This window comes from Erigeron canadensis, chromosome 3 (genome assembly GCF_010389155.1).
Source record: "Erigeron canadensis isolate Cc75 chromosome 3, C_canadensis_v1, whole genome shotgun sequence".
Taxonomy (NCBI): domain Eukaryota; kingdom Viridiplantae; phylum Streptophyta; class Magnoliopsida; order Asterales; family Asteraceae; genus Erigeron; species Erigeron canadensis.
In genome coordinates this window covers 45,009,461-45,036,756 of record NC_057763.1, presented here as the reverse complement: position 1 = coordinate 45,036,756, position 27,296 = coordinate 45,009,461, and the positions used below count along the sequence as shown (strand labels likewise).

Sequence of the window (27,296 nt, the reverse complement as noted above, 5' to 3'; positions counted from 1 at the left end):
GCTTTAACCTTAATTAAATTTTTATGTTATATAATATTTGATGTAAAATATGTGATTGGATAGAAATTTAAATGTATTTTCATTTGTAGTACTTTTACCAAGTTTTATATAATCTATACTTCTATATTACTATATAAAAATTATAACTTCCATGTTGAAAGTTTATAAAAATGGGACATGCGAATTGACTAAAATACCCTTATTAAATTAAATCACCATCAACCTTTCATATTAAATTATAGCATTAGTCAATTATATTATAAAATATCTCTACAAACCCCTTTAAATCAAATATTTTTACCCACACCAATAGATGTCGCAACCACTGTTATCGTCGGCTAGCCGCCGCATTGTGCGGGTATCATGCTCGTAATACATACAAATTTATTCAAGATCAAAAACGGAAAGAAAATTCTTTTTTGTTAAAAAGAATCAAAGGTAAAAAAGTTTTGTACTTAAAACACGTGGGTAATCACACGTAGCACTCTTTTTCATAAGTATCAAACAATAGAAGAACAATTTAAGTGGCCGGCTTAAGATGCTGATAGATATAATTATCAGATTCTCATTCTCTATCATGTTGGACCCCTCGACATTTCTAGTCACATTCCCCTGTCGTACGGCCTTATTAGTTACCAAATAAAGGTAATGGGGGTGAATCTTTTCATCGTACATACCATCTATGTATGTTTGGTTGATGAAGCAACTCGACTGTTTATATATATATATATCATTAATTTATCTGGTTTTGATACAATAGACTGAAGCATCACGTTAAGATTCTGAACGAAACCAACATTTGTTTGTTATGTTTTGAAATGAATTGCTAAAAGTTTTGTTTGTATGACTTGATTAACATCATATCATGTCAGGATGAAATCGTGGTCATCAACTTAATAACAAGGGAACATCATACCAAATTATATTACCACTACATCATTTGCTGGGATGGTTAAGGATATGAAGATAATGTCTCCTTCAGGGAAAAAAGTATAGATTTCATGCAAGATTACGATCTTATAAATTACCACGTACACACTCTACTCTTGGGGTCAAATTAATTTGTATTATTCAAAATTAATCCCAAACAAAAGAAGAAAAAACATTATTTAAAGGTGCCCTTGCATATATGATATATGTAATGTCTTATTCCACCATACATGTGAATAATTAAATTAACGTTGCATTATTATGGCTCTATATTAGTACTAGAGCCATATAGCATTAGCCTTGATTAATAGGGGCTTGAGCTCGCTTCTCATATTAAGGCTCATAACCTCGTTAGAACCTCCAACCAATTTCTTACCTATGTAAACAACTGGGACACTTGGACTGCAACCTAGCCCTAGTAACTCTCCCTCAACTTGTTGCCCATTCGGAATTTCATCGAGCTCATATATAGCCGCGTTAGCCCCAAAACTTTTCATGAGTGCTTTGATGGAGTAGCTTATTGAACAAGTAGTTTTGCTAAAGATTACCAAAGGGTTATCAGCTACCAGGGTCTTGACTGTACCCATTGATATTAGGAATTGTGTTGTCCGATAGAGCTCTTTTGGACCTTTCTATGAAGTGTATTTATAGTTGATTTAACTAGGTGGAGTTTTGAAAAGATTCCATAATATATGTGCTCAAGAACGCATAGTAATTGTAATTCTCTTGGGTACATTATTTGATTGTACGGTCTGACTAGCTTATAGCATATTTTTAGGAAGTGATGGCTAGATGATTTAGCCTATCGATCCGTAGGATATCAATTCGATATGTAGAATAACTGCAAAGTCAAGTATCTTCTTTTAGATCAAGTATAGATTCTATACAAGGACTTATGGTTAACATTTTTGTGGCTTCTACTCAGGCGTCGATTTTACGGGCCCTACTCAATAAGTAAAAGATAAGCCTTTTGTACATGAAAATTTTGCATATAACAATTAAGCAATTAAGCAATTAAGCAAATTAACTATTTATATATAAAACTAAAAAATAGTTTGAATAACAAAATAAAAGAAAATGAAAAATAACGCAAATTTGCTGTTAAAAATGAAAAGTATATACTAGTATATAGAGTATCTTTAGGACTCAGTTAACAGTGGAATAATTTCTTTGATTTGTGATTTTGAATATAAACTATTTAAATTAAATTAAAGTAAGAAAGGTTTTTGAATATATTATTAATGTTTTATGAACGACGAGTGTTTTAGCATAAAAAATATTGGGAAATGATGACATACCCCTAGCGGTACACAGGACATACCGCTAGGAACTGCGATACGAAGGGTTGTCCGTAACGAAGGTTTCCGCTGTAAGATAAAGAGATAGGAATTGTTCCCATATAATTCAGGGATTCGGTCTTATCTCTTAGTCCATTAAAGAAGGAAACGATCCTCCTGGACTCTTATTTCCTAAGACTTAGGGAAACCCTAAAAAGTCTTTAGCTTTTCCTCCAAGATAAAGTCTCCTTATAAAATGACACTCATAAGACCTCACGAAGGCATTCGAATCATTATTCACACACACACACGATCAATCAGGTCTAAAAACATAATCATCGGCACGATCCCAATCGGCCATATATCAATCATACTCGAATCGGCGTAAAAAGACTAACTCTACTTTCGGGAAATCACCAACAAACAACCAAAAACAACTATCATCTCTCTTTTCTAAACCTAATCTCGGTTTGGTGTACAATCATTTGGCGCCATCTGTGGGACCCGCTCGCTCTATAAAAAGAATTCCGTAAGCCCACCAGAGATGGTAAAGAAAAACAAAGGCGGACCCTTGAGCCGCAGGAGGCCCACCTTGGCAATCGGCTAAAGAGCTGCCCGCCACTTAAGCCCAGTAAAGAACCTGAAGGAAGGTTTTTATTTCCCACCGTTAGGAGGAGATAAACCTTCCAATGACCCACTTATCATCCAAGCCTTAATATTCAATATCGAAGTACGCAGGGTTTATCTGGATAGCGGAAGTGAATGTGATGTGATATTCGAACATTGCTTTCTCAAACTTTCGGAGGCTCTAAGGGCCCGACGAACGGCCCCTTGGTCGGTTTCTCCGGAGAGCATGCATGGCCACTAGGAGAACTCGATCTAGATGTCACTATCAAAGACGGGGAATACGAAAGGACCGAAACATTGGACCTATCGATAGTACGATCCCCCTCACTTTATAATATCATTTTGGGAAGAACAGCGATGCGGAAGATGGAAATGGTCCCCTCAGTGATCCATAGGCTTGTTAAGTTCCAATCAAAGAACGGGATAGGCACGATCCGCTCGTCCTATGAGCAAACAAAACAAATTAACGACGTTAAAAGAGTGGAAGAGGAGGTTAAGTCCCTAAAAGAACCTTCGGAGGAAGAGAATATCGTTAAAATCATGGTTAATCCAGGATTTCCGGATCAGACCATTTCCATAGGTGCCCAGCTCTCCGATGAGTGTAAACGGAAACTCCAAAAATTACTACAATCGAATATGGACATATTCGCGTGGAAATACGCGGACATGACTGGAGTCCCAAGGGTCATTACGCTGGAGGGTAAAACCATCGTAACAGAGCATCGCTTAAATGAACGAAAGCACATAGAACCGACCCATCAGAAGAAACGAAGCCTCCCCGCTGATAGGGACGAAGCGGCAAGAAAAGAGGTAGAAGAACTACTAAAAGCAGGAATAATAAGAGAGTCAGTATATCCGATCTGGATTGCAAACCCCGTAATGGTCAAAAAAGGAGACGGAGGGTGGCGGATGTGTGTCGATTTCACCAACATAAACAAAGCATGCCCGAAAGATTGTACCCTGTTACCCGAAATAGATTGGAAAGTGGAGTCGCTAGCAGGACACAAGTTGAAAGGTTTTTTGGACGCATACAAAGGCTACCATCAAATACATATGGCAGAAGAAGATGAAGACAAAACTACGTTCTACACCAGCAAGGGGACCTACTGTTATCGAAAGATGCCTTTCGGTCTGAAGAACGCAGGAGCTACGTATCAAAGGCTCGTGGACAAAGCTTTCGCGACACAGATAGGAAGAAATCTGGAAACTTATGTCAATGACATGGTTATCAAGAGCAGAAATGAAGAAAACCTCATAGAAGATATTCACGAGACCTTTGGAAATCTCCGGAGAATCAACATGAAGCTTAATCCCAAAAAATGTTCTTTCAGGATAGAAGAGGGGAAATTCCTGGGATACTACGTAAGCAACAAGGGCATTCATGCAAACCCGTCGAAAGTAAACAAGTTGAAACAAATATCAGCACCCAAAACAATCAAAGAAGCTCAAAGCCTAAATGGTAAACTTGCGGCCCTCAGCCGTTTTCTCTCTCGAGGGGCCGACAGACAGCTACCCTTCTTTAAAACACTGAAGGGGTGTGTCACAAACAAAGACTTCAGGTGGACGGAAGAAGCAGGAAAAGCCCTAGAGCAAATGAAAGAATATATCGCTGACCTACCGACACTCACAACCCCGGAACCCAAGGAAACACTCTTTGTGTACCTAGCAGCTTCAGCAGAATGCGTAAGTGCTGTGTTAACAGCCGAAAGAGAAAGGCAGTAGATACCGATTTACTTCGTAAGCAGAGTTTTGCAAGGAGCCGAGACCAATTACCCAGAACTAGAAAAATTAGCTCTCGCATTAGTACATGCGGCACGAAGGCTGCGCAGGTACTTTCAGGCTCATCTTATTGTTGTGCTATCCGACAAACCTATAAAGCAGATATTGTCAAAACCTAAAATGTCGAGGAGAGTAGCCAAATGGGCTATCGAGCTAGGGGAACACGACATAGAGTTCAGAGCACGACATGCAATTAAAGGGCAAGTACTGGCAGATTTTATCAGCGAGGTACACGAAGGCAACAACTCCATGACACACTCTGTGTCGCTAGAGGTAATGGGAAGTGTCGAAAATGACACCTGGAAACTATATACCGACGGAGTCGCTAGCTCCGATGGTTGCGGAGCCGGACTTATGTTAATCAGCCTGGAAGAGAAAGAATTCACCTATGCACTCAGGTTCGAATTCGAAGTGACCAATAATGAGGTTGAGTACGAGGCACTGTTGGCAGGGCTTCGTATCGCAAGGGATATGAAGATACGGAACATCCAGGTATATGTTGACTCCCAACTAGTGGCGTACCAAGTGAAAGGGACATACGAGGCAAAACAAGGTACCACGAAGCTATACCTACAGAAGGTACATGAGTTAATAGAATACTTTAGCCACTTCGAAATAGAGCATATAAGAAGAAATCAGAACAAAAAGGCAGACGCCCTGAGCAAGTTGGCATCTCTTACGTTCGGGCATCTGGGAAAACAAGTGCTAGTGGAAGTTAGGAAAGCAAGGTCAATCGGAGAAAAACAGATATCAGATCTCGTAGAAGAGGAGGGCAAAACATGGATGACCCCCATCTACGAATAACTTGTAAGTGGGATACTCCCGGCCAATAGGAGTGAGGCTCGCAAGATAAGGGTCAAAGCCCCGCAATATAAGATACTGGATAAAAAGCTATACAAAAAAGGTTTTGTTACACCTTGGCTTCGTTGCATAGGGCCTAAGCAAGCGGAGATGATCATCCGCGAGATACATGAGGGAATTTGCGGTGCCCATTCAGGAGCAAGATCTGTCTCTACGAAGGCCATGCGACTCGGATATTTTGGGCCAACAATGCACCAAGACTCCACAGGCTTGTTAAAGAGCTGCGAAGCTTGTCAACTGCACGCTAATGTTCCGTGACAACCGAAAAATGATATGATTTCAGTAACCTCAGCATGGCCATTCATGCAATGGGGAATCGACCTCGTGGGACCCCTTCCCGAAGGTCAAAACAAAAAGAAATTCTTGGTCGTAGCCATTGATTACTTCACTAAGTGGGTGGAAGCAAAGCCACTTGCCACAACAAACGGGGACCAGTTAAAAAAATTCATATGGGAACATATCATATGTAGGTTCGGGGTACCACATACAATAATATCTGACAATGGCCCACAATTCGCAAAGGGTGTCTTCCCTGAATTTTGTAACAATATGCAGATAAAACAATCGTTCACATCTGTATATCATCCCCAAGGAAATAGGCAAGTAGAGGTGACCAACAGGGAAATAATAAAAGGTATAGAAAAGAGACTCGGACGAAGTCATAAAGGATAAATAGATGAACTACCATTGGTCCTTTGGACCAATAGAACAACACCCAAAAGAAGCAATGGGCAAACCCCCTTCAGTTTAGCGTATGGGACGGAGGCTGTAGCACCTGCAGAGTTCCAAGTCTCCACATATAGGACACTGAATACCGAAGGAAACTCGGAAGAATTGAGGGTTGACCTCGACCTATTGGAGGAACGACGAGAAATCGCAGCTATCAGAGAAGCTGCCTTCAAAAAGAAGATTGAAGGATACTACAATAGAAGGGTAAACCCTACAACATTCAAAATAGGGGACTATGTACTGCGGTTAAATAGCGCAAGTGAGAAGGAATACACTGGAAAGTTAGGCCTAACATGGGAAGGCCCATATCGGGTGCGAACAGCGTTCGGGAACGGAGCATATAAACTGGAAACACTCGAAGAGCCCCGGTAGACAAAACTTGAACAGTTCGAACCTAAAAAAATTCTACTGTTAGATTTTCTCTCTTCTCACATAAGCATTTTTTATGTATTTTATATAAAGCAGAAATCCTGCAATAAAAAAGGACCAGTAGTCTTCAAATAAGAGACGGTTATAGTCTTACACATATATGGTCACGAACCATATTAAAGCCCCACATACAAAAAGACTAATCATTTACAAATAAGAGGATCGCAACCTCATAAAGGGAAAAAGCTGACAGGGACGCCTGAACAGACGACCCTATAAATACATAAATATAACGGAATCCAAGTAGAGGGCATACAAGTCTGATACAACTAAATTCCATACAGCTAATCAAAACGGGGCTTAACAACAAGAAAGTAATACACCCCGGGATCACGAAGATGAGTGATATCATGAATATAGTTACTATGATAACTTGCCAGCTTAAAAATGGATTGGTTGAATGCCTCCTTTGCCTTCAAGTATTCTGGAGACTCTTCGGAATGGGTAGCAAAGAGAATCCCTTTCTTCTTGGACGCATTCACAACAGCATCAATCAAAGCAACAGCCTCGGGACCCGTTGCAAGAGTTTCGCAGACGTGAGGAATCACCTTCTTCACAAATGCCTCCACTTCCTCCCGTAGACACATGTTCTACAGATCCTTCTGCAAGAACCCGTCATGACGCCTTCTTAAACTAGCCCGGAGCGCTTTTACCTCCACGTCCTGTTCCGACAACCGCTTTTCAAGAACGACGATTTTGTCAAGTAAATTCCCAGCCATCGACTGCGACTCTTTCAACATATCTTGAGAATACTCGTATTCTTGGCATAACCCACGGACCAATAAGTTTTTCCGTTCACTCATTTCTTCTGATGCCAGTTCTTTCTCCATAAACTCACGAGATGAATTACCTGAAAAAGATATGGGGGGAACAATAGTAACACCTTTTCCCTTCTTTGCCAGAGCATCATCCATAGGAGCAGCCGATGATCCAACCTCTGCCGCCTTTCTTTTTGAAGTCATGACAGTGGAGGACGATAGAAATTAAGCAAGAAAGGTATGATAGCACGATAGAGAAATAAGAAAAAAGCAAAACAAAGTTATTTAAAGTGACGGTTGTATACTTTTATGAGGGAACAGTCAGGAAACCCTAACCGTCGATCCAGCACTTTGGGATACGTGCACTGACAACGAGGACTTTAGGTTTTCCCACTTTTTCACAAACACCCCCTGAGCAAATATAACAACTTCCGAATAAGTCCAATGCAATGATTGTTTGGCAAAAGTCATCACCTTGGACTGGGGGGCTTGATGACATACCCCTATCGGTACACAGGACATACCGCTAGGAACTGCGATACGAAGGGTTGTCCGTAACGAAGGCTTCCGCTGTAAGATAAAGAGATAGGAATTGTTCCCCTATAATTCAGGGTATCTCTTAGTCCATTAAAGAAGGAAACGATCCTCCTGGACTCTTATTTTTTAAGACTTAGGGAAACCCTAAAAAGTCTTTAGCTTTTCCTCCAAGATAAAGTCTCCTTATAAAATGAAACTCATAAGACCTCACAAAGGCATTCGAACCATTATTCATACACACACGATCAATCAGGTCTAAAAACATAATCATTGGCACGATCCCAATCGGCCATATATCAATCATACTCGAATCGACGTAAAGAGACTAACTCTACCTTCGGAGAATCGCCAACAAACAACTAAAAACACCTATCATCTCTCCTTTCTAAACCTAATTTCGGTTTGGTGTACAATCAGGAAAATCATGTGAACATAAAACAAATACTGTATCCTATCTTCCTTGAACTCTAATTTACTAGTATTGAACCATTGATAAAATTTGTAAAATCTAATTCTTGAATGGGCCTTACAAGATAACGATAACGAAATAAAAGAATAGGCCTTTTTAAGGATGTGGGCTCTGTTCTCTTAAACAGTTTGCACACCGTAAGCTTCGGGCCTGTCACTTCTACTTTATATCGTGGCATCATTACATGCATACTTTGCATACGCTTTTCTAGAGGTGGGCATTGGATCAGAATTGGTTCGTAACCGGAACCGGTTCCAGCCAACGTGATGAAGAACCGGTTTCTTCAAGAACCGGAATCGGTTCTTGATCAAAGTTTGACCGCTTTTTTCCGGTTTTTTTTGTTTGGAATCGGGAAGGAACCGATTTTTGGATCCAAAAGTGGAACCGGTTCCAATCAGTTTCGGTTCTAAGATTATACAATTCGGTTTTTTTGGAACCGGTTTTTTTTGCCCACGTCTACGCTTTTCCGAAAGCCCCACATGAACACCTACCACTTGTCTTCAACCGGAGGGGTTATTGCACAAAAGCACCAGAGCGCAGGCTCCCGGAGAGGGAAGCTCCACAAATGTCAAATGCAAAGCCCCGCACCTCATTAAGATCATATTGACATAGTCTCCTTAAAAAACAGCAGACCCCATTGAACACAAAGTAAGGTACAACAAGACCATTTTTGTCCACCCCTTCTCACGAAGGCGTACATGGACATCACCACTCATATAACTACCAGCTAAGCAGTTAGCCTTCTGTTATAAGGAGTGGAAATGTGAGTGAATCAACATCAAATACTTTTTCTCTTTTCAGTAATAACATGATAAGAGCATCCTCTTCACAAAAACCTACAACCCACCACCCCCCCACCCCACCCCTTACCCCCTACCCCCGCACGCCTTGCGCGCCTTTACTTGTCACTTCAGCACCTTGTGATTTTTGAGAAGATCATTATTATCCCTATCCAATAAAAAAATTTTCTTTTGAAAAGATTTTATGCACCCTAGTTGTATGACGAAAATCCAGTAGCCGAAAACATCACTTGCTTAAACTCTGATGCGAGTAACATGGGGCACATAAAATCCCGTGTGATTTAGGAACGACCACTTTACAAGGCTAAATACTTTTGGACAGTAACAAAATAGTACTGTGAGGGAAGGTTGAAAAGAACCCCATCGGGGAGCGCGTTAAATTGAACATCAAACTCTAAATCTGTAAGCTTGTTTTAGAAAAAAGAATTGAAAACTACTCTTTAGCGAGGATATTATTTTAACTCACCTGTTGCAACGACAGATCTTCTATTTACTATAATTATTTATTATGTTAGATAAATAATGGGATTACTATATTAGAATATAAACAACTTTACACGAATTGTCATTATTTGTATTGAACTTTGATCTTGTGCATTATATGTAATGAACTTTTAAATCTTGTGCATTGTATGTAATCGACTATATGTGGCAACCATATAAAGTTTTTGATTGGTTGGATACATACAATGCACAATATTTGAAAGTTCATTACATACAATGCACAAGATTGGAGTTCGATACACAATATGACAAATCGTGTAAAATTGTTTACATTACGAGATATTAATCTATAAATAATTATCAAAATTACTACTTTTTTTTGTCGACAACAACGTACAGAGACGACATTGTCTTTACATAGTTTTTGTTTGACCTAGAATATAAAAAAAGTGAAAAGTACACATCTTCTATTATGTGCTAGAACAATTCTTATAGTTTGATTATTGTTTCTGAAGTAATACTTATACTATACCATAAGTAAAACGAAACATTTGAGGTAATTAAGTAGCTAGCTAGAAGTATTTGTATTTGAATACAAAACAAAGGGATTATTACTTTAAAATGTAAACAATTTTACACGAATTATCATAATGTGTATCAAACTTTAATCCTATGCATTGTATCTAATCAACTATCAAATTCTGTGCATTGTATGTATTCGACCAATAAAAAACTTACAAGTGACAGCGTATGTGATTGCCACATATATTTGGATACATACAATGTACAAGATTTGAAATTTTGTTACATATAATTGAAGTTCGATATATACTATAACAATTTATGTAAATTTGTTTACATTTTGAAGTACTAATCCATCTCTTCTTCTGTATTCAAAGACAAATACTTCTAGCTAGCTACTTAGTTACCTCAAATTATCTGTTTTACTTATGGTATAGTATAAGTTAGGGTTTAGTATCTGGAAGTGTAAGAAATTTTTACAATTTTTCTATTGTATGAATATAACTTAGATCTGGTGCATTGTAGAAAGAAACTTTATTAAACTGTTCAAATAATGTAAAAGTGTATACGTGACAAATTATATGAGCTAGCACGTGTAACTTTTCGATTGGTGCATGTCAAAATGTAACATTATTTGAACAGTTTTATAAAGTTTTTTTATACAATGCACCAAATGTAACTTACATTCATACAATAGAAAAAATATATAAGTTCGTTACACTTCTAAATACTAAACTCTATAAGTTATAAAGTTTACACCTGCGTGTCTTGGCATCTTGGCTAATTATCATAGATAGTGCATAACTCCAATATTCGAATTTAAAGTTCTTCTGTTGCAACATGCAAATCTTAACCATTTTTAACAAATTCTGATTGGGATTATTCTGCGATTTGATTCATTGTGTACGTACAAAATGAAGGATTACTTTGTTTATTTGGTAATCTATCAACTAATAGTTCTTGGGACGCTTGTGGACAGATACTAGAAACAAATCTGTTCATAGAATTTGTAAAAGTTCAACTACTTAGGTTGATACCTTTAAATCAAAACATTGGCTTCTTTATATGACTTTTCGTTTTTCTCAACGGATTAGTTGTTAGATAGTTAAAAAATTTAGGGTTTTCTCCCACGCTACATTCATTACTAAAAATAATACTCGTAAACTAAAAAGTTCAACTTATGATGTAAAATTGTCATAATTTATTTTTTGAGACGACCCAAAATAATAAACTAAAAAATTCAACTTATAATAGAAGGAAATATAGAATATCTATGAAATTCATTGAAAAAGTTGTTATATATAATTTGAATCAAATTAATACACTTTTTGAGAAAATAAAATAGTATAAAAACCCTCAAAAAATTCATTTTAATTTTAATGTATTATAATTCCATAAAATTAACATAATTTATAATTACTTATTATTGTTAAAAATATTTAACAACACAGATCTATCAAAATTTAATAAAATCACATTTTTAATTTTATTCATCCATCTGTATCAAATATATATAAATTAATAGAAATTTGTATTTTGATTCGGGGTCAAGCCAAGTAGCCAACTAGTCCGATTTTCGATCTCACAACTAATTTTTTTTTTATTATTATTATTTTTAACACTTGTGAAAAATACCCCCTTGTGTTTCTTTTAGTTGAACGCAGCCTTTAATTGACAGTTGGTCAACCAATTTTTTGTTCATTCATCATCCTCCACACCCATTTTTATAATCTCTCCAACAATCCACTTTTCTTGCATTTAAAAAAAAAAAAAAATGGATTCAAACCCACCCCCTCAAGTGAGGTTCACTCTAGGAAGACAATCATCAATGGCACCAGACCGTGTGTCGGGTTCCGGGTCGGATTCAGATTCGGAAGAGATAGATGGGTTGGATCGGATTGACCCAAGAGTCAGATTAATGTTTTTTTCAAGCGAAGGAAATATACAAGGAATAAAAGAATTGATTGAATTAAAAACAGATGTTAACTTTAAAGATATTGATAACAGAACTGCGTTACATGTTGCCGCTTGTCAAGGCTTTTGTGACGTGGCTCTTTTGTTGTTGCAAGCTGGTGCTCATGTTGATTCTAAAGATCGTTGGGGCAGCACTGTAAGTTTTTTTTTTATTACTCCACCTTTTGTTGTTTTATGATGTTTTTTTATTTATTTATATCTTTTTGGATGAAAGGACTTATGATAATATCTTTAGAGGGCAAAATTAGGAAAGAGAATTATTGGATACCATGTCATTTTCTTATATTTTTGAGAGGATTTTTAGGCTAATTTATCATTTTTCTTGAATTAAAATTTGTATTATTCACGAACAACAATAGCATTTATTAAAATTTTGATGTATGAAGCTATCAGAAATTTATATATTCTGCTTGAGAACTTAGGTGTTTCTGTTGTATGTTTTAGACCTTTTTTCTTCGAATTCTAAAGTTATTTAAACAGCCACTTGCAGATGCAATCCATTACAAAAATCATGACATGAGTAAACTTTTGGAGAAACACGGTGCCAAACCTCTGGTAAACTTCTTATGTTTGTTGTAAACTTGTATCTTTATCTAAAATTTTCCCCATGTATATGCTAATTGTAGGTCGTTTAATATTCCGATTTCGTATTTCATTACATTAGGACGCCTCTTATTATTATTGAAAGCAGCAAAAGTCATTTTTATTACTTCCCTATGGTTTCTTTAATCTTCTTATTTTGGTGATATCGTTTCTAAATGATGTATGTACAATTATATACTTAGATGGCTCCTATGCATGTCAAAGATGCCCGTGAAGTTCCAGAATATGAAATCACTGCTACAGAACTTGATTTCACAGACAGTGTAGACATTACTAAGGCAAGTCATCTGCAGTTATGCGACATTATTTAGCTGATAACAAAAATTATTTTAGTGTTGTATTTTCTTTAATGGTTAATGTTTGTGGGAACTTTATAGGGTACCTTCACCATTGCATCATGGCGTGGAACTCAAGTTGCAGTTAAGAAGCTTAAAGATGAGCTTTTTACTGACAAGGATAAAGTGTGGGTTGTTCAGTTACCTATAATATGTTAGTGCTTTTACATAAATATATTGTTTGTTTTCTAATTCCCAATTTATCAACAGGAGAGCTTTTAGAGACGAACTTGAATTACTTCAGAAGATTCGCCATCCAAATGTGGTTCAGTTTTTGGGTGCTGTAACTCAAAGTAATCCGATGATGATCGTCACAGAATATTTACCAAAGGTATCTTTCTCTGATCATAAACCACTGCCATTACTTTCGAGATTAATTTCTTATGTTACGTTGTTATTCATATCTATTTCGTGTATATATCAGGGTGATCTTCGTCTCTTTCTCAAGAGGAAAGGAGCACTTAAGCCAATTACAGCCTTGAAATTTGCCATGGACATAGCAAGGTACACTTTTCATTTTCCATGTTCGCTAAATTAAATCCTGTTTCGATTGCCTAGTTCTTCCTGTTGTATGCTACTTTGGTTATTTTGTTCCCTACTTTTATCAATACTAGCCTTGTACCCGTGTAATGCCTCTGTAGAAGTGGGTTTTTGCTTAGGGGTGTTATATGTTTTTTGTGTGGTTATGTTGGTTTAAATATGTATGATGCAAAAAGTAAGGTGCTAATAAGATACCACAAAATAATAAGATACCACATGAGAAGTTGAAGAATATGATTGTATATATTATCAAACACAGATTGGTCGGACTCAAGTTCAAAGAAAGGGATGCTTACAGGAAACTGAAACAAAGATGGGAAATTTAGAAGTTAGACTTCGAAGAAGAATTTATATTTAGAGATTGTAAATATGTTGTGGAGAAATTGAGATAGATAGAAAAATAGTATAGATTGGAATAGATGGAATATGTTTTGATCGCTTGGGGATGTCCAGGTGATTATCTGATTGATTTGTCATTTTTGTGGGATGAATTAAATGAGTTTTACTAAAAAAAAAAAAAAAGTAAGCTGCTGATAACTAAGATAAGAAATAAAGGGTGATATTACTATATTAGATCAAGAAGAGATTTAAAGGCTCAAGTCCTATCTCTTTAGTTTTATGGCCGTGGTCTTAAATTTGGGTGAGGCCCTCAAGTTAATTGTTTTATAAAATAGTATAGATAATAATAATAATATTTATGGCTTGTAGACACAATCAGAATTGAAGCTGCAATTTCCTCTCCTAGCATCTCATGAATTTGAGTGTTCTTTTGTGAATATTTCTGATAATTTTCTTGACTTTTTCAGGGGGATGAACTATTTGCACGAGAATAAACCGGAACCAATTATTCATAGGGATCTAGAGCCTTCGTAAGTTCCATTACAAAGTTGATTTTCGAGCCTCCCCTATGCTCTTACTTTGATACGTAGTATAGTCTGTTTTTTCATCATAATCATTAATAGTTTATATTTATACGACTAAGAAAACAGGAATGTATTGCGGGCGGATTCTGGACATCTAAAAGTTGCTGACTTTGGAATCAGCGAGTTGCTGAAAGTGACTAATGAAGTCAAACAAGAAAAACTCATGTCGTATCATGAGACAACCTGTAAGTCTTGGTCTTGTAGCTTGAGCTGAATTTGAAAGTAGTAATATCTATAGTGGGAAGCTGGAAACGTTATTCTTCTAGGGTGTTTGGCACAGTAACTAAACTGGAGCTTATAAATGTGTAATGACGTAAAGGTACCCACCAAATAAAAATAAGGTAAACTTTTTGAATGGTATTTCTAGACTTTAGCATGTTATAATCTAAAGCTAGTTCTAAAAGCTACTTGAAGTATCTTATTTTTTCAATAAGCTCTAAAGAAAGCTCAAACAAGTATAAGCTCTTATAAACTTACTGCCTAACACACCCTACAACAACGGAAAGGGAAATGCTACTTATGACTAACTCCCTCTACTGTCCAGAAGCATTTACATACATATATCAACAGAGGAAGTCGAAATAGGTTAACCTTTTATCTAAATTGTGGAGTAGCATTAATCTATATCGAGTTTCTGAGTGGTTCATATCCTGTAATAGGGAGATATGTTGCTCCAGAGGTGTACAGAAATGAAGACTGTGATACCAAAGTGGACGTTTTCTCATTTGCCTTGATTTTACAAGAGGTATGGTTTTATAAGCTTCTCCCCTATAAACATGTATGTAAGGTCCATGTTATCCGCCTGGCAAATCACGAATCCTTGTATGTTGGTTAATCATTTTCATATAATTGTTTATAATGTGGATTATTGCAACTTATGATTTTGTAATATCTCTTGATCTGCAAAAGATGATTGAAGGCTGCCAACCGTTTGCCACGAAGAATGAAGAGGATGTTCCTAAAGCGTATGTTGCAAAAGAACGCCCTCCTTTTAATGCTCCACCAAAGAGTTATGCCCATGGCCTCAAAGAGTGCGTATTTTTGTTCTTTTAACTATATTTAATTATAAGAATGTACTCTGTTTCTAATGGCCGCTGTTATCTCATTGCACCCAAGCCTCCTACTACCTCCATTATTTCATTCTTGTTGCAATACAATCATGGTCTCTGTATCTCGAAGTTGATTATTAGTTTTAATGCTATTTAATGTCATGGAGAGTATATGTTTAAGTTGTTTTAATAACTCTATCTGATTTATCACAGGTTGATTGAAGAGTGTTGGCATGAGAATCCAGAGAGGAGACCAACATTTAGGAATATAATCATCCGGTTGGAATCAATTCACAATTCTATTAACCGTAGGAGGCGGTGGAAGGTATGTTGATATTGTTTTCTAGTAAAGATATATTCACAAGTATTTTGAATACACTCAAAACACTTGTAAATGTATTATACTTGATCAAACCCATGTTTGATCATCTTGTTGTTTGTTTTCGTTCCTTATTAAACTCGTCCTTCATTAGAACACACAATCATGGTTTAAAATTGTGGTTCAGGTTCGACCATTGAAATGGTTTCAGAAAATGGAGACGATATGGAAGAAAGACGATTCAGTAAGAAGTAGCCGTGATCGTTCATCTCACATCTAAGATAGTTGATGGTTTAAATGAATAGTTACGTAAACAGTATTCTTTACTCATTCTCATTTACAGACTTATTTTTTGTTGTTCATATTGTCATCTTACACATCCAATTTTTTGTTGTAAAAGTTGAGACCCCTATATTTCTCAAGAAGTCACCGACTTTTGATTCAAGATGCTAACCATTGGAGGTCGGATAAATATATGGCTTTAGACATAACCTGATTTTCTTTATGCATTGCATACAGAGAATATGCTAATTTAGTACATGTCATTTTGCATGATGTATGGACATTTCACAAATCCATTCCAACACACCTCAGTCTATCTGTGTGATAATCGGCTGCAGAATATGTTTGGTGACCATGTTCTGGTTCAATAAGTAGAACTCGGTCGTTTTAAGTGTAGCCAATTTTTATAAAGGACCATTTTTTGTAGCTTTGAAGTTGGTCTACAGAACTATATACTGTATAGTTTTATTCAAACTGTGTGAAACACTGTCTCAACATGAGGGAGGGCCCTGCCTCTTAGAAGGTGAGCTTGCCAAGCGATGGCCCTAAGATGGCTAGCCATTTGTTGAACCACAGGTATGTAACTATGTACATTACTATTTCACTGTAAGAGGTTAGCATTTGTATAGGAACATCATACACATGAAAACTGCAGCCTGACTCGTTCAATGGCTCGAACTAAAAGAGGGGTTTCATCGGCAAAGGAATGCAATATTCTTGATTGTGACGAAGAAAATCACATTAATGATTATTTTAGTATTTATACCTACATGTACCTATGGTTTAAGGTTAGAAAATCACATTAGTATATGAAAAAACATTTATAGTTGTTATACTATATTAGATGAACACAATGGTTATTGTTTTAGCAGTATTTGGAAGCTAATAAACCAAATGATCAGTGTGTGATCCTGACCTCATATAAGATAATTTGAAATCATTTTTACAAGTTTAGAACAAATAATGCATGTTATGTTCGCATTGGGATTGAAAAAGACAAAAATAAGTGATCTATCACTTACAAGTGACTATATATTAAACTTACCAAACTTTACATAAGCAAAATAGGGGTTGTGATCCGGAAAAACCAAGAAAGTTGGGGAGATCCAAGGGATTCATCTCAGTGTTTGGATCAACTAACATCAATGGTTGAAATTAAAAACAGCCTTTGGATCAACTAACATCGATGATTAAAGTTAAAAAGAGGAATTGTACAAGGGAGGGTATGTATGTCATATACTCGTAATAAATTATAATCGCATGTGCAACACAATGACACCTTTCTTCCAAAAACTTCTTTCCCCTCTTTCTTTTCCTCCTTTCTAAAGCTCTAATCAGGATACCACCACCACCACCAACAACATCACATTCAAATCGATACAAACACAACCAAAATCATCGTCATCATCATCCCCATTAGGCTTTTACCTCATAATGATCTAAATCAAGTTCAATCACATCTTCATCATCGTCAACCGATCCAGAAGATGTTAATAGCAAAGAATATTTCAATGAATGTGAATGTAATTAGTTAACATGTGATTAAATCTGTAATAACATTTGAATTTATGAGATTTTATTAGTTATTCAATTGAATTGTTGGTTGATGGAATATTGCTTACAAGGTATTTGATAAAATGGTTTAAACCAAAGTTCTTTATATATGATTTAGTATCAAATCACATTTGATTGAGACTTGCATATAAGGTGTTTGATGAAATGTCTAAACCATTGATTTGATAATATGATTTAATCACCTTTATTATTCTAAATTAAATCAAATTTGATTGGTCAAGACAACCACATATGACACAAATTACAACACATTTAAGTTTACAATCAACTTTGATTGCATAAGCAAATCAAAACACTTTACACTAACAAGGTATTAGATGAAATGTTTACATCAAACTGTTCAATATCATTATTTAAATTTCTAAGATTTATTAGTTATTCAATTTTTTGTTTCATGTAATATTGTCTAAAAGGTGTTTGATAAAATATCTAAACCAAATTTGTTGATTTGTACATTCACATGTGGTTGAATACAAAACCATTTGTGATTATAGCTTATGCTTTTATCTTGATTGTGTACACATATGATTGGTTGTTCTAATCACATTTTACACAATATTAAACACATATTAGTATAAAATCAAATTTGATTGATTAAGTTAATCAAACATGATTGATCCATTTATACACATTTGCATTGTAATATATAATTAAATTTGATTGGTCAAGACAAACACATTTAAAGCGAAATTAAACACATACGAGTATACAATCAAATTTGATTGGTTAAGGCAAACACATTATTATTCCAGTATACATACATATTTAATTGCTTAAGAGAATTTTTAAACAACAATCAAAGATACAAATTCTATTTATATAAAAAGAATAACTACATAAAATCTCACTCTAATAAATCTAAAACTTCATCATCCATTTGTTGTTGCAGCCAATAGATTGAGGTTGAGATCCAGACAGGAAGGAGCACGAGATGGCAATGGTGGTGGTGGTTGTCATTGCTAGAGTAGAAAAGAGAGACAGAAGAAGGGGGGGTGTTTTTTTTGTGTCCATGAGTGTTAGCTTTATATTTTGTAGTACGTGTTTTGTAAATTAGTATTTGTATTGTCCTTTGTGTTTATTATGTTTTGTTGAAGGGTTTATCATGTAATTAACTATGTACTTGCTTGTAATTATAAAGGGGGGTTTAAGTGCAATTTATATGCCTATATAAACCCCTTCACATGTAATGAAATCAACCTTTTAGCCATTATTTGATTCTTGTTGCAAATACCTACATTCTCTTCCAATATTTACTTTCTTTTTACACCAAAGGTTCACTACACATTTTAGCATAGTTTACAATGAGGAGAGCGGAAAAAGGGGAGGGTTAAGTTGGGGATGGTTTTTCTTTTGTCTAGTAAATTTACAAAATACCTTTACATGTTTTTTTTTAGTTAATGGATAAGTTTCAATTTAGGCATTGGATGTGAAATAAAATTAAGGATTCAAATAGATACTATAATACAAAGATTGAATCTTATAGGGCCCTCATCTGCATATCTAGGAAGCGTAATACTAATAAAAATCTACTTTGGCAGTAAACATTTTTTTTTGGTCCTAGTAAAAGTATATTACTCCTACTATTTTTTTGGTTATAAGTGCCAAATCAATATACTAATTGAAATTGTTCTACTCAAATAATTATCTTGATCTAGCTAGTGATTTAAAGGGGAAATGGAAGGCTTTGTATAAAAAATCTAGGTTCAAGTTTAAGCATGTCGGGGCTCTCCATCTCTAGGAAGATTGTCTAGGATTTAATCATTAATTTAGGGTGGTATCTAGCAGTTTCTTAAGTAGATTTAATAAAATTTCTATTAAAAAACAAAAACAATTTTTAGTGGTTTTATTTCTTTCCCGTAAACATTGTACGCTTAGAATCGAAACCAAAACAAATAAAAAGCCTTAAACAAAAACGTCAAAACCACCCGCTACCAATTTCATTTTTTTCTTCGTAGTTCAATTTCCCAAATTTTCAAGATTCATTTGGTCACAGTTTTTCATACTCGTACTAAGAGGGTATTCGGATTGGCTTATTTGGAGTTATTTACCGATAAATGTTTTTGTTGCTTAGTTTTTATGGACTTACAATGAGCTGTAATTATAAAATGAGATTATAAAAGTCTAGAAATATAAAAATTGGGACTTATTGAAAACAAATAAATTAAAGACGAACACCCCCTAGCTAAATACGGTCTATATTCTAATTGTGTTTACCTCAACAACGGAAATAGAAATTGACATGTTGATGAACATAGCTATAAACAGTAGCCTCATCTACAAAATATAAGTATACAGAAAGTTAATGAGATTTTTGTCGTTAATATAAAAATAGTTAACTTGTTTACAGTGTGAACATTTTTCTCTTCAAGACGCATATCGAAACCTAAACCATAAGTTGTTTTTTTATCCAGAAGATGAGTCAATAGTATTGTGAATGCCTTTTGATGTTTTGCATATATATACCCTTATATATATTTTATTTTTTGCAAAGTGAATTTCAATTCAGACGTACGTGTTGCAATGACACGTTGGTACCTGATATTGTTCTTTGTCGAAAGCTGTACTTGGTTTAGGTTTGTTTAGCGATGAACATTTTGATGTACTAAACTGTCTGGTAAATCAAATTATCTTACAAGATAGATGACAATAACATCAACGGGTATATCCGTATATATATGCTTGCGAAGTATATGAGTAGGTGGGTTAAGTTGTCTTCGTTTAGGCTATCTAGGAAAGATGATGAATCTTTAGCTTAGATGTATACAACCTAATCATAATATATTTCTATCATCGTTTTCGATCCTTTTCATCCCCAAGTTTAATTATGCAGAGTAAAACCTTTGAAATGTGTGACTACAAAGTCAAAATAAAGGCAACATTTCTAGCCTAATAGTAAAACAGAAGTGAAAATGGCCCATATATATATCTCTAGTAACTCACAAACTGTATATGTAGTGTATATCAAAAATTCAAGTAACATATAGATAGTGTGTAATTGTGTCCAAAGTTCATTCAACCATCATTGAGAGTCACTTCAGCTGTTTCAAAAGGTATCTCTCTCTCTCTAACTCTCACTCTTTTTCTAATTAACTCTCCCAAGTAAATTTTCTTTTTAACTTGTTAATTAACCACTAACTTTAAATAATTCAATAGTATCAAAGAATGTAGAGATGAGTGAGATCCATATATAAATAGAAATATAGTTATATCTTGTAATAAACTTCTTCAACTAATATATACCAAATCTGTAAACAGAAAAATTTGGTATCAAAGAGATTAGTTAATTAATAGCTAGAGTAGTTTGTTAATATTGTTGTCATGGACAAAGCTAATAAGGGTCATTGTCTACTTTATGAAAACTCATCATCACCCACTTCCATTTCTTTGCATCTATCTTTCCCTGTTTAGATTTGTAGCAAGTCTCTCAAGAAAGCAAAATTGAAAGAAAAATAACATCATATATATGTTCAAACTTTGATCCCTCATTAATTCATTAGTTTATATCTCTCCCCTCAATTATACATCATATCATAAACATTCATTCCCTCAAATCCCACCCATTATATGATCTTTATTAAATTTTGAGTTTTAAGTGATTTAAAAGCCATCTTAGTTAGAAACAAGCTAGTTTAGTGGTGTAATTAATTACATCAAGATATATATATACTCATGGAAAATTCTGATGCCTTTGAGCTTAATTTCAACTGCATAGATCCATCGGCCATGACGTCGTTTCCAAATGAATCTGAGGATTTGTCCCCACAAGAGAGGAAGCTAGGCAAGGGAAAGATCGAGATCAAGCGGATCGAAAACACAACGAATCGACAAGTTACCTTTTGTAAGCGCCGTAACGGGCTGCTCAAGAAAGCCTATGAGCTGTCTGTTCTCTGTGATGCTGAAGTTGCTCTCATCGTCTTCTCCAGCCGTGGCCGCCTTTATGAGTATGCTAACAACAGGTATATATTTTGTATACTAGTACGATTTTTTTTGTTGATATTTTGCTATAAAATATTATAAGTTCTTGAATAATATTGCTTTAAATTTGGGTTGCTTTAATTGTGGGTGTCATTCTTCTTCATCATAAGATGATTTTGATGACAAACTAAAAACTGATTATGTAAAAAAATTTAATCAATGATTTTAGGGTTTGAGGAAATTAATAGTACAAAAACGAATGTGAATGTCTCTGGGGAACATTTGAGAGCAAAGGACAAAATGTCTTCATAAGTTATTTATATTTTTTCCTAACTTTTTTCTTTTCGGTTGATATTGTGAAACAAAGATTCACTTGTGTCACTTACATTCGTGTGTTGTTTCTTTTCTTCAGAGCTAGCTGAGTAGATTATATTATTTTTTTTTACTATATATCCTTTTTATGATCCAATCTTTGTTTCATGTTTTGGTGCCTACAAGATCGTTTGTTAAAGATATATAGCAACATAGAAGTCACTAGTAGATAGATATGTTTTACAAAAGCCAATAAGCAAAGATTTAGTAAAGTGTATTTGCAGACCTATGAGATCAGCTTCTCTCTTTTCCTTCCCTTTCTTGTTTGACTCATGTTTTTTTTTTTTTCTTCTTTTTTTTTTTTCGTTCAAAAACTAACATATATCACAAGAAGTTCCTATAATCCTATTGCTCAAAACCCGGCGACATCATTTTTGACACTTCCTAAATAAACATATAAAGATATGTCAGTTAAACATCATCCAAAGCAAATTAAGTGAAAGGACTGATCTGAAAAGAGATATGTCATCAAAGCCTAGTCATGAAAGGAAAAATAATCTAGCTAGCAGCTAGATCAGTAATCAAAAGAAAGCTAAATTGGCTAACATTTCCTATATATGTTAATGTTAATATTGTTGTTGTATCTATTAATTAATTAATTAGAGTTAATTAAGCCAAGGCACACAAATTATGATTTTCCCGGCCAATCATCTTTTGGTGAAAACCAGTACGTCATGGGTACATTTTTTCACCTTTCTGGTCAAGATGAACCAAACTAGGGTTTAAACAAATTAAGGACAGCTTTGTTGTATTGCACATTTATTGTGGGCCGGGAAACAACTTTTTAGGTAAAACTTCAATATCTAGGGATTACTGATGCCTAACTGGTTAGTTAATTTAATTTCTTGATCGTTAATTACTTATAATATTTTTATATGTCATTTTAAATTACTAACATGAACAAAATTCTTTGCGATGTGTTATTAATCATCATATAGCTGTAAAAGTTTTTTTTAATAAGCAAGGCCCTAATTAAAGTCCTAAACAAAATTGAAGACTTTCTTGGAACAAAGTAAATTATTACGGAGTATGTGTGAAAAAGAGCATATATATTGTAAACTGACATCAACTTAAAACAGTTGACGTATATGTATATGTATATGTCTGTCTTTATTTTCTTGACAAATTAGTTGACACTGATTTATCATTTCCTTCTATTCAATTTTTTTCTTTTTTAAAGGCGCGGATAAAAGGCTAACACCCCAACTTTGATGAGCCTACGTATGCCGAGTTCGAATCTTGGCAATGCCCTGAAGGGTTTGCTCTCCCATGCATGTGTAGATGGGTATAACATTGCTAAGATCCTCTCACCACATTTGCATGTGGCAAGATTCGAACCAATGACCCCCTATGAAAAAACCACAAAGTGGAAAACTCCCCAACCACTAGGCAATCACCTTAATATATTAATTTATTTATTTTTGATATACAATATCACAAACTAAATCTTACTTTCAAGATATTTAAGCTACTGACATAATAACTCATCATAACATGTTTTTTTCACAATTTCGTAGCATCAGTTCTCAATGGTGTAAATAAAGAGGACACTAAATATAGACTTTCCTTTTGGATTGTCTATTATACACTTTTCCCAAGCTTACCATGCTGTTCAAACTAAAATAGCAACCTACAATTAAAACACTCTCTAGACCGACTAGAGAGAGACATATATATGTAAAAAAAAAAAAAAATTAGTGTCCGGCCACTAAAAAAACAAACTTTTAATTAATAGAGACAAGATCAACAATATTATTATTACCTTGTTAATTTGTACAGACGTGCTCTTAAAAATTACGAGTAGTTATTAAAAAAATTGTAGCATCTAAAATTTAGGGCATTAATCATGAATCTTGCATAGGTAAAATATATATATATATATATATATATATATATGTACATACAAGATGGAAAGAGAGATAGATAAAGTGATTATTGTATGTAATGCATGGGAGAGAGAGAGAGAAAGAAAATCCGTACAGTCATGACTACATTCATGAAATGGACGGCACTGATTGACCACAGAGTTGACAGGGAGAGACCATTTTGGATCTCTGAGGTGGGTAAAAGGGTGAGGTTACATTGGTTTATCCACTGGATGATGGGGTTTCTTACACGTGGCGAATATCTAGCCGTTGAAAGAGGTAGCCAATCATAATGATAGTTTTGTTGACTACGTGGCAGAGACAACCAATCAGTAGCTTCGACCAAAATAAGGTATTATAAAATGTGTGCTTATATGGCATCCTTAAGATCTCCGAGAAAAAGTGAGATTTTATTAACTTTAGTACAATTTTATTTCTGTTTCCTTTAAAATCAGATCATCATAACATATACTATTTGAAATACTTTAAGATTGAGTGTAAAAAGAGTACAATTCAGATCACTGTTGCGGGTGTGAATTCAACATCCATGATGCATCTATTTATCCATGGTGCAAAACCAAGAAACATATAAACACACGAAAAGAATGAAACTACTTTGTAGTTAATGGTTTTGTTAATGGGCTGTTTTATTTCTTTATTTGAAAATTTTTGTTGTGTTAATTAGGTAACAGCTGTTTTCGGCCTGGCTATAGCTGTGTCTAAAACCACTTACTAAAAAGGACATTCTAATTAAGTTGAGGTTTTATTTTTACCTAGTACTTCTTAAATTTCGGAAGATAAGTTGGGGTTTTATTTAAGACAACAAATTATTGATATGCATAATAGATGGTTTTATTTAAGCATTAGTTTTAGCTCATGTTTTGGCATAGTTTCTTCAAGTTAATGTGATTAGTTTAGTTATGAAACATATGCTTCAATCTTGTTAATTTGTCTTGTGTTCTTGATTCTGTTCTCTTCATAACATGTTAACTCGATCTGAGTCGTCCCAGAGAAATGATGCAATCCCTAAAATGCTAGGATAACATATACGTCGATGATAATGTTATCTAACACTTATATAAGTGGTTCCAAATTTTCAATACACAATGAAAATATGTTAATCTCACATTCTTACTAGCTAATCTTTATACGGCTAGTTTCTTTAAATAATCTTATGACCTTATCGCAGTGTGAGAGGGACAATAGATAGGTACAAAAAGGCTTGCTTAGATCCACCTAGTAGTGGTTCGGTTGCTGAAGCCAATGCTCTGGTACGTACTCGATCGATCTCTTTCTTACTTATATATGTACATATTCTAGTTCTACCTTACTTCAAGTCTTCAACCAAATTAGACACTTTATGTACACACTTTTGTTGACATTCTAACTTTATACACTTATATACTATGAGTACCTTATAAAGCACTTCACTCCTTTCTATTTTCTCGGGGGGGAAAAACTTGTTCTACTCAAACTATCCATTTCTTTTTTTCACTAATTTGAATATTTGCACCTAATATACCTAGCTATAATACCCTTAATAAAATTATTTACAATATGCACCACTCAATCCTTAAAATAACTACACTACCTCTTAATTTTGCCCCACTTAAATTTTTTTTTTTGCCACCGCCACATTCACCACCCGCCACCACCGCCATCACATTGCTGCATCACACGTACACTTGACTAGTACCCTTAAAACTATATTAATTCATACAAACCTGCTTGAAGGTTTTATTTCTAATCTAAATATCTTGAAGCTAGCGTCGAAAACTTTCTATATGTCTAGCTAGGCGTCTAGCTACTAGTCATTGATATCAATCTAAATAGGAATATATCTAATTACATGCTAGCACGTCTTTAATTAATTACAGTTTTACCAACAAGAAGCTCAGAAACTTCGTCAGCAAATTGCAAACCTTCAGAATCAAAATAGGTACGTACGTGTACCTCTTTCTATCCAATTAGACAATTATGTCCTTCATTCATACTTAATTATCCTTATGAACAGAATACTGTCATATATAATCAACATTAATTCTGTACTTGTACTACTGCAGGCAATTTTACAGGAACATTATGGGTGAATCTTTGGCAGACATGCCCGGGAAGGACCTTAAGAACCTTGAAAACAAGTTAGAAAAAGCAATTTCCAGAATTCGCTCCAAAAAGGTTTAATTAATTAGTAGCTTCCTTTTTTTCATTTCTAATTAACCTACCTCTAAATAATCTAAATTACATAGACTAGATATGATCGATCTGTTAAACTACTGTTTCTTTGCTCTAAACCTGCAGAATGAACTTTTATTTGCTGAAATCGAGTATATGCAAAAGAGGGTAAGTAATTATACTAGTACTATAGTTCACTGCTTTTAATTAGTATATAGTCAAGATATGTGTCGGTCATGGTTTATTTATGAACGCATGATATATATCTCAGATGCTAAAATGCAAGTCAACCTACGTCGAGTTTCTATAATTATGAATCGTTTTCCATATATTGATGACTTTTAATTATATATTAATTGTGTAATATATAATGCAGGAACTTGAGTTGCATAACAACAATCAGTTTCTTCGTGCAAAGGTATATATCTCTCGCTATTATTTTGTACACGTGTGAAACTAGCTAGATCATCAAATGATTTCTTCATTGCTGCTTAACTATTTGTTTAATTAGATAGCTGAAAACGAAAGAGCTCATCAGCAGCAGCAGCAGCAACAACACATGAGCTTGATGCCTGGAAGTAGTTCGGATTATGAGCTTGTGACACCACATCATCACCAGCCCTTTGATGGTCGAAACTACCTTCAAAACAATGAAATTCAAACCAATAACGATTACTCTTGCCAAGATCAAACCCCTCTCCAATTAGTGTAAGTACTACTACCATTCCTTTATTTGATGATGATGTAAAACATTATTGTTAACTTAATTTTGGATCTTTAATTAGTCCATTAGTTAATTTGACGTGTTAATTAATAGCATCTGGATGGCCATGTTTTATCTGCAGGTGATAACAGCAACCATGGAGACATGAGGTTTCGTGTTACTCAATTCAATTGGGGCTGTACGTAATAACCTCCTAGCTAATGATGATTATGATTATTTAACAAAGGAGTGGTAGACTTATATCTACTTAATTGCTTTAATTAGTATTAATTAATTTCTTAGCTATCCGGCCAAACATAAACTCTAAATATGTATGTGGTATTACAATGTACTCTAGTATGTATGCAACAAATTAACTAATTAATCCTGTGATATATGCAACTTATATGTTGTTTCTTGTTATATAATTGTCTTTCATCTATCTATATATATATATCTTAGTTGTTTGTCTATTGATTTCAATTTGCCACGATTTTGACATGGTAA

At 34.7% G+C, this 27,296-nt stretch overlaps 3 protein-coding genes across 3 annotated transcripts; 2 read left to right on the top strand and 1 right to left on the bottom strand.

The window, feature by feature from the left end:
- Window positions 1-1,208: 1,208 nt before the first annotated feature.
- Window positions 1,209-1,517, bottom strand: LOC122592219 (monothiol glutaredoxin-S1-like). Its single transcript, XM_043764414.1, has one exon. It carries the CDS (start codon window positions 1,515-1,517, stop codon window positions 1,209-1,211), a length of 309 nt encoding a protein of 102 aa, XP_043620349.1.
- Window positions 1,518-11,842: 10,325 nt separating this feature from the next.
- Window positions 11,843-16,393, top strand: LOC122593767 (integrin-linked protein kinase 1-like). Its single transcript, XM_043766212.1, has 12 exons — window positions 11,843-12,272; window positions 12,617-12,691; window positions 12,922-13,017; window positions 13,117-13,202; window positions 13,285-13,405; window positions 13,499-13,578; window positions 14,421-14,483; window positions 14,604-14,722; window positions 15,197-15,282; window positions 15,447-15,568; window positions 15,800-15,911; window positions 16,093-16,393. Exons 1-12 carry the CDS (start codon window positions 11,937-11,939, stop codon window positions 16,183-16,185), a joined length of 1,389 nt encoding a protein of 462 aa, XP_043622147.1. The 5' UTR covers window positions 11,843-11,936; the 3' UTR covers window positions 16,186-16,393.
- Window positions 16,394-21,431: 5,038 nt separating this feature from the next.
- On the top strand, window positions 21,432-26,798 carry LOC122590646 (floral homeotic protein AGAMOUS-like). The gene is made up of 7 exons (XM_043762825.1): window positions 21,432-21,718; window positions 25,104-25,185; window positions 25,792-25,853; window positions 25,978-26,089; window positions 26,213-26,254; window positions 26,463-26,504; window positions 26,598-26,798. The coding sequence occupies exons 1-7, from the start codon at window positions 21,432-21,434 to the stop codon at window positions 26,796-26,798; spliced, it is 828 nt and encodes a 275-aa protein (XP_043618760.1).
- The last annotated feature ends 498 nt before the right edge of the window (window positions 26,799-27,296 follow it).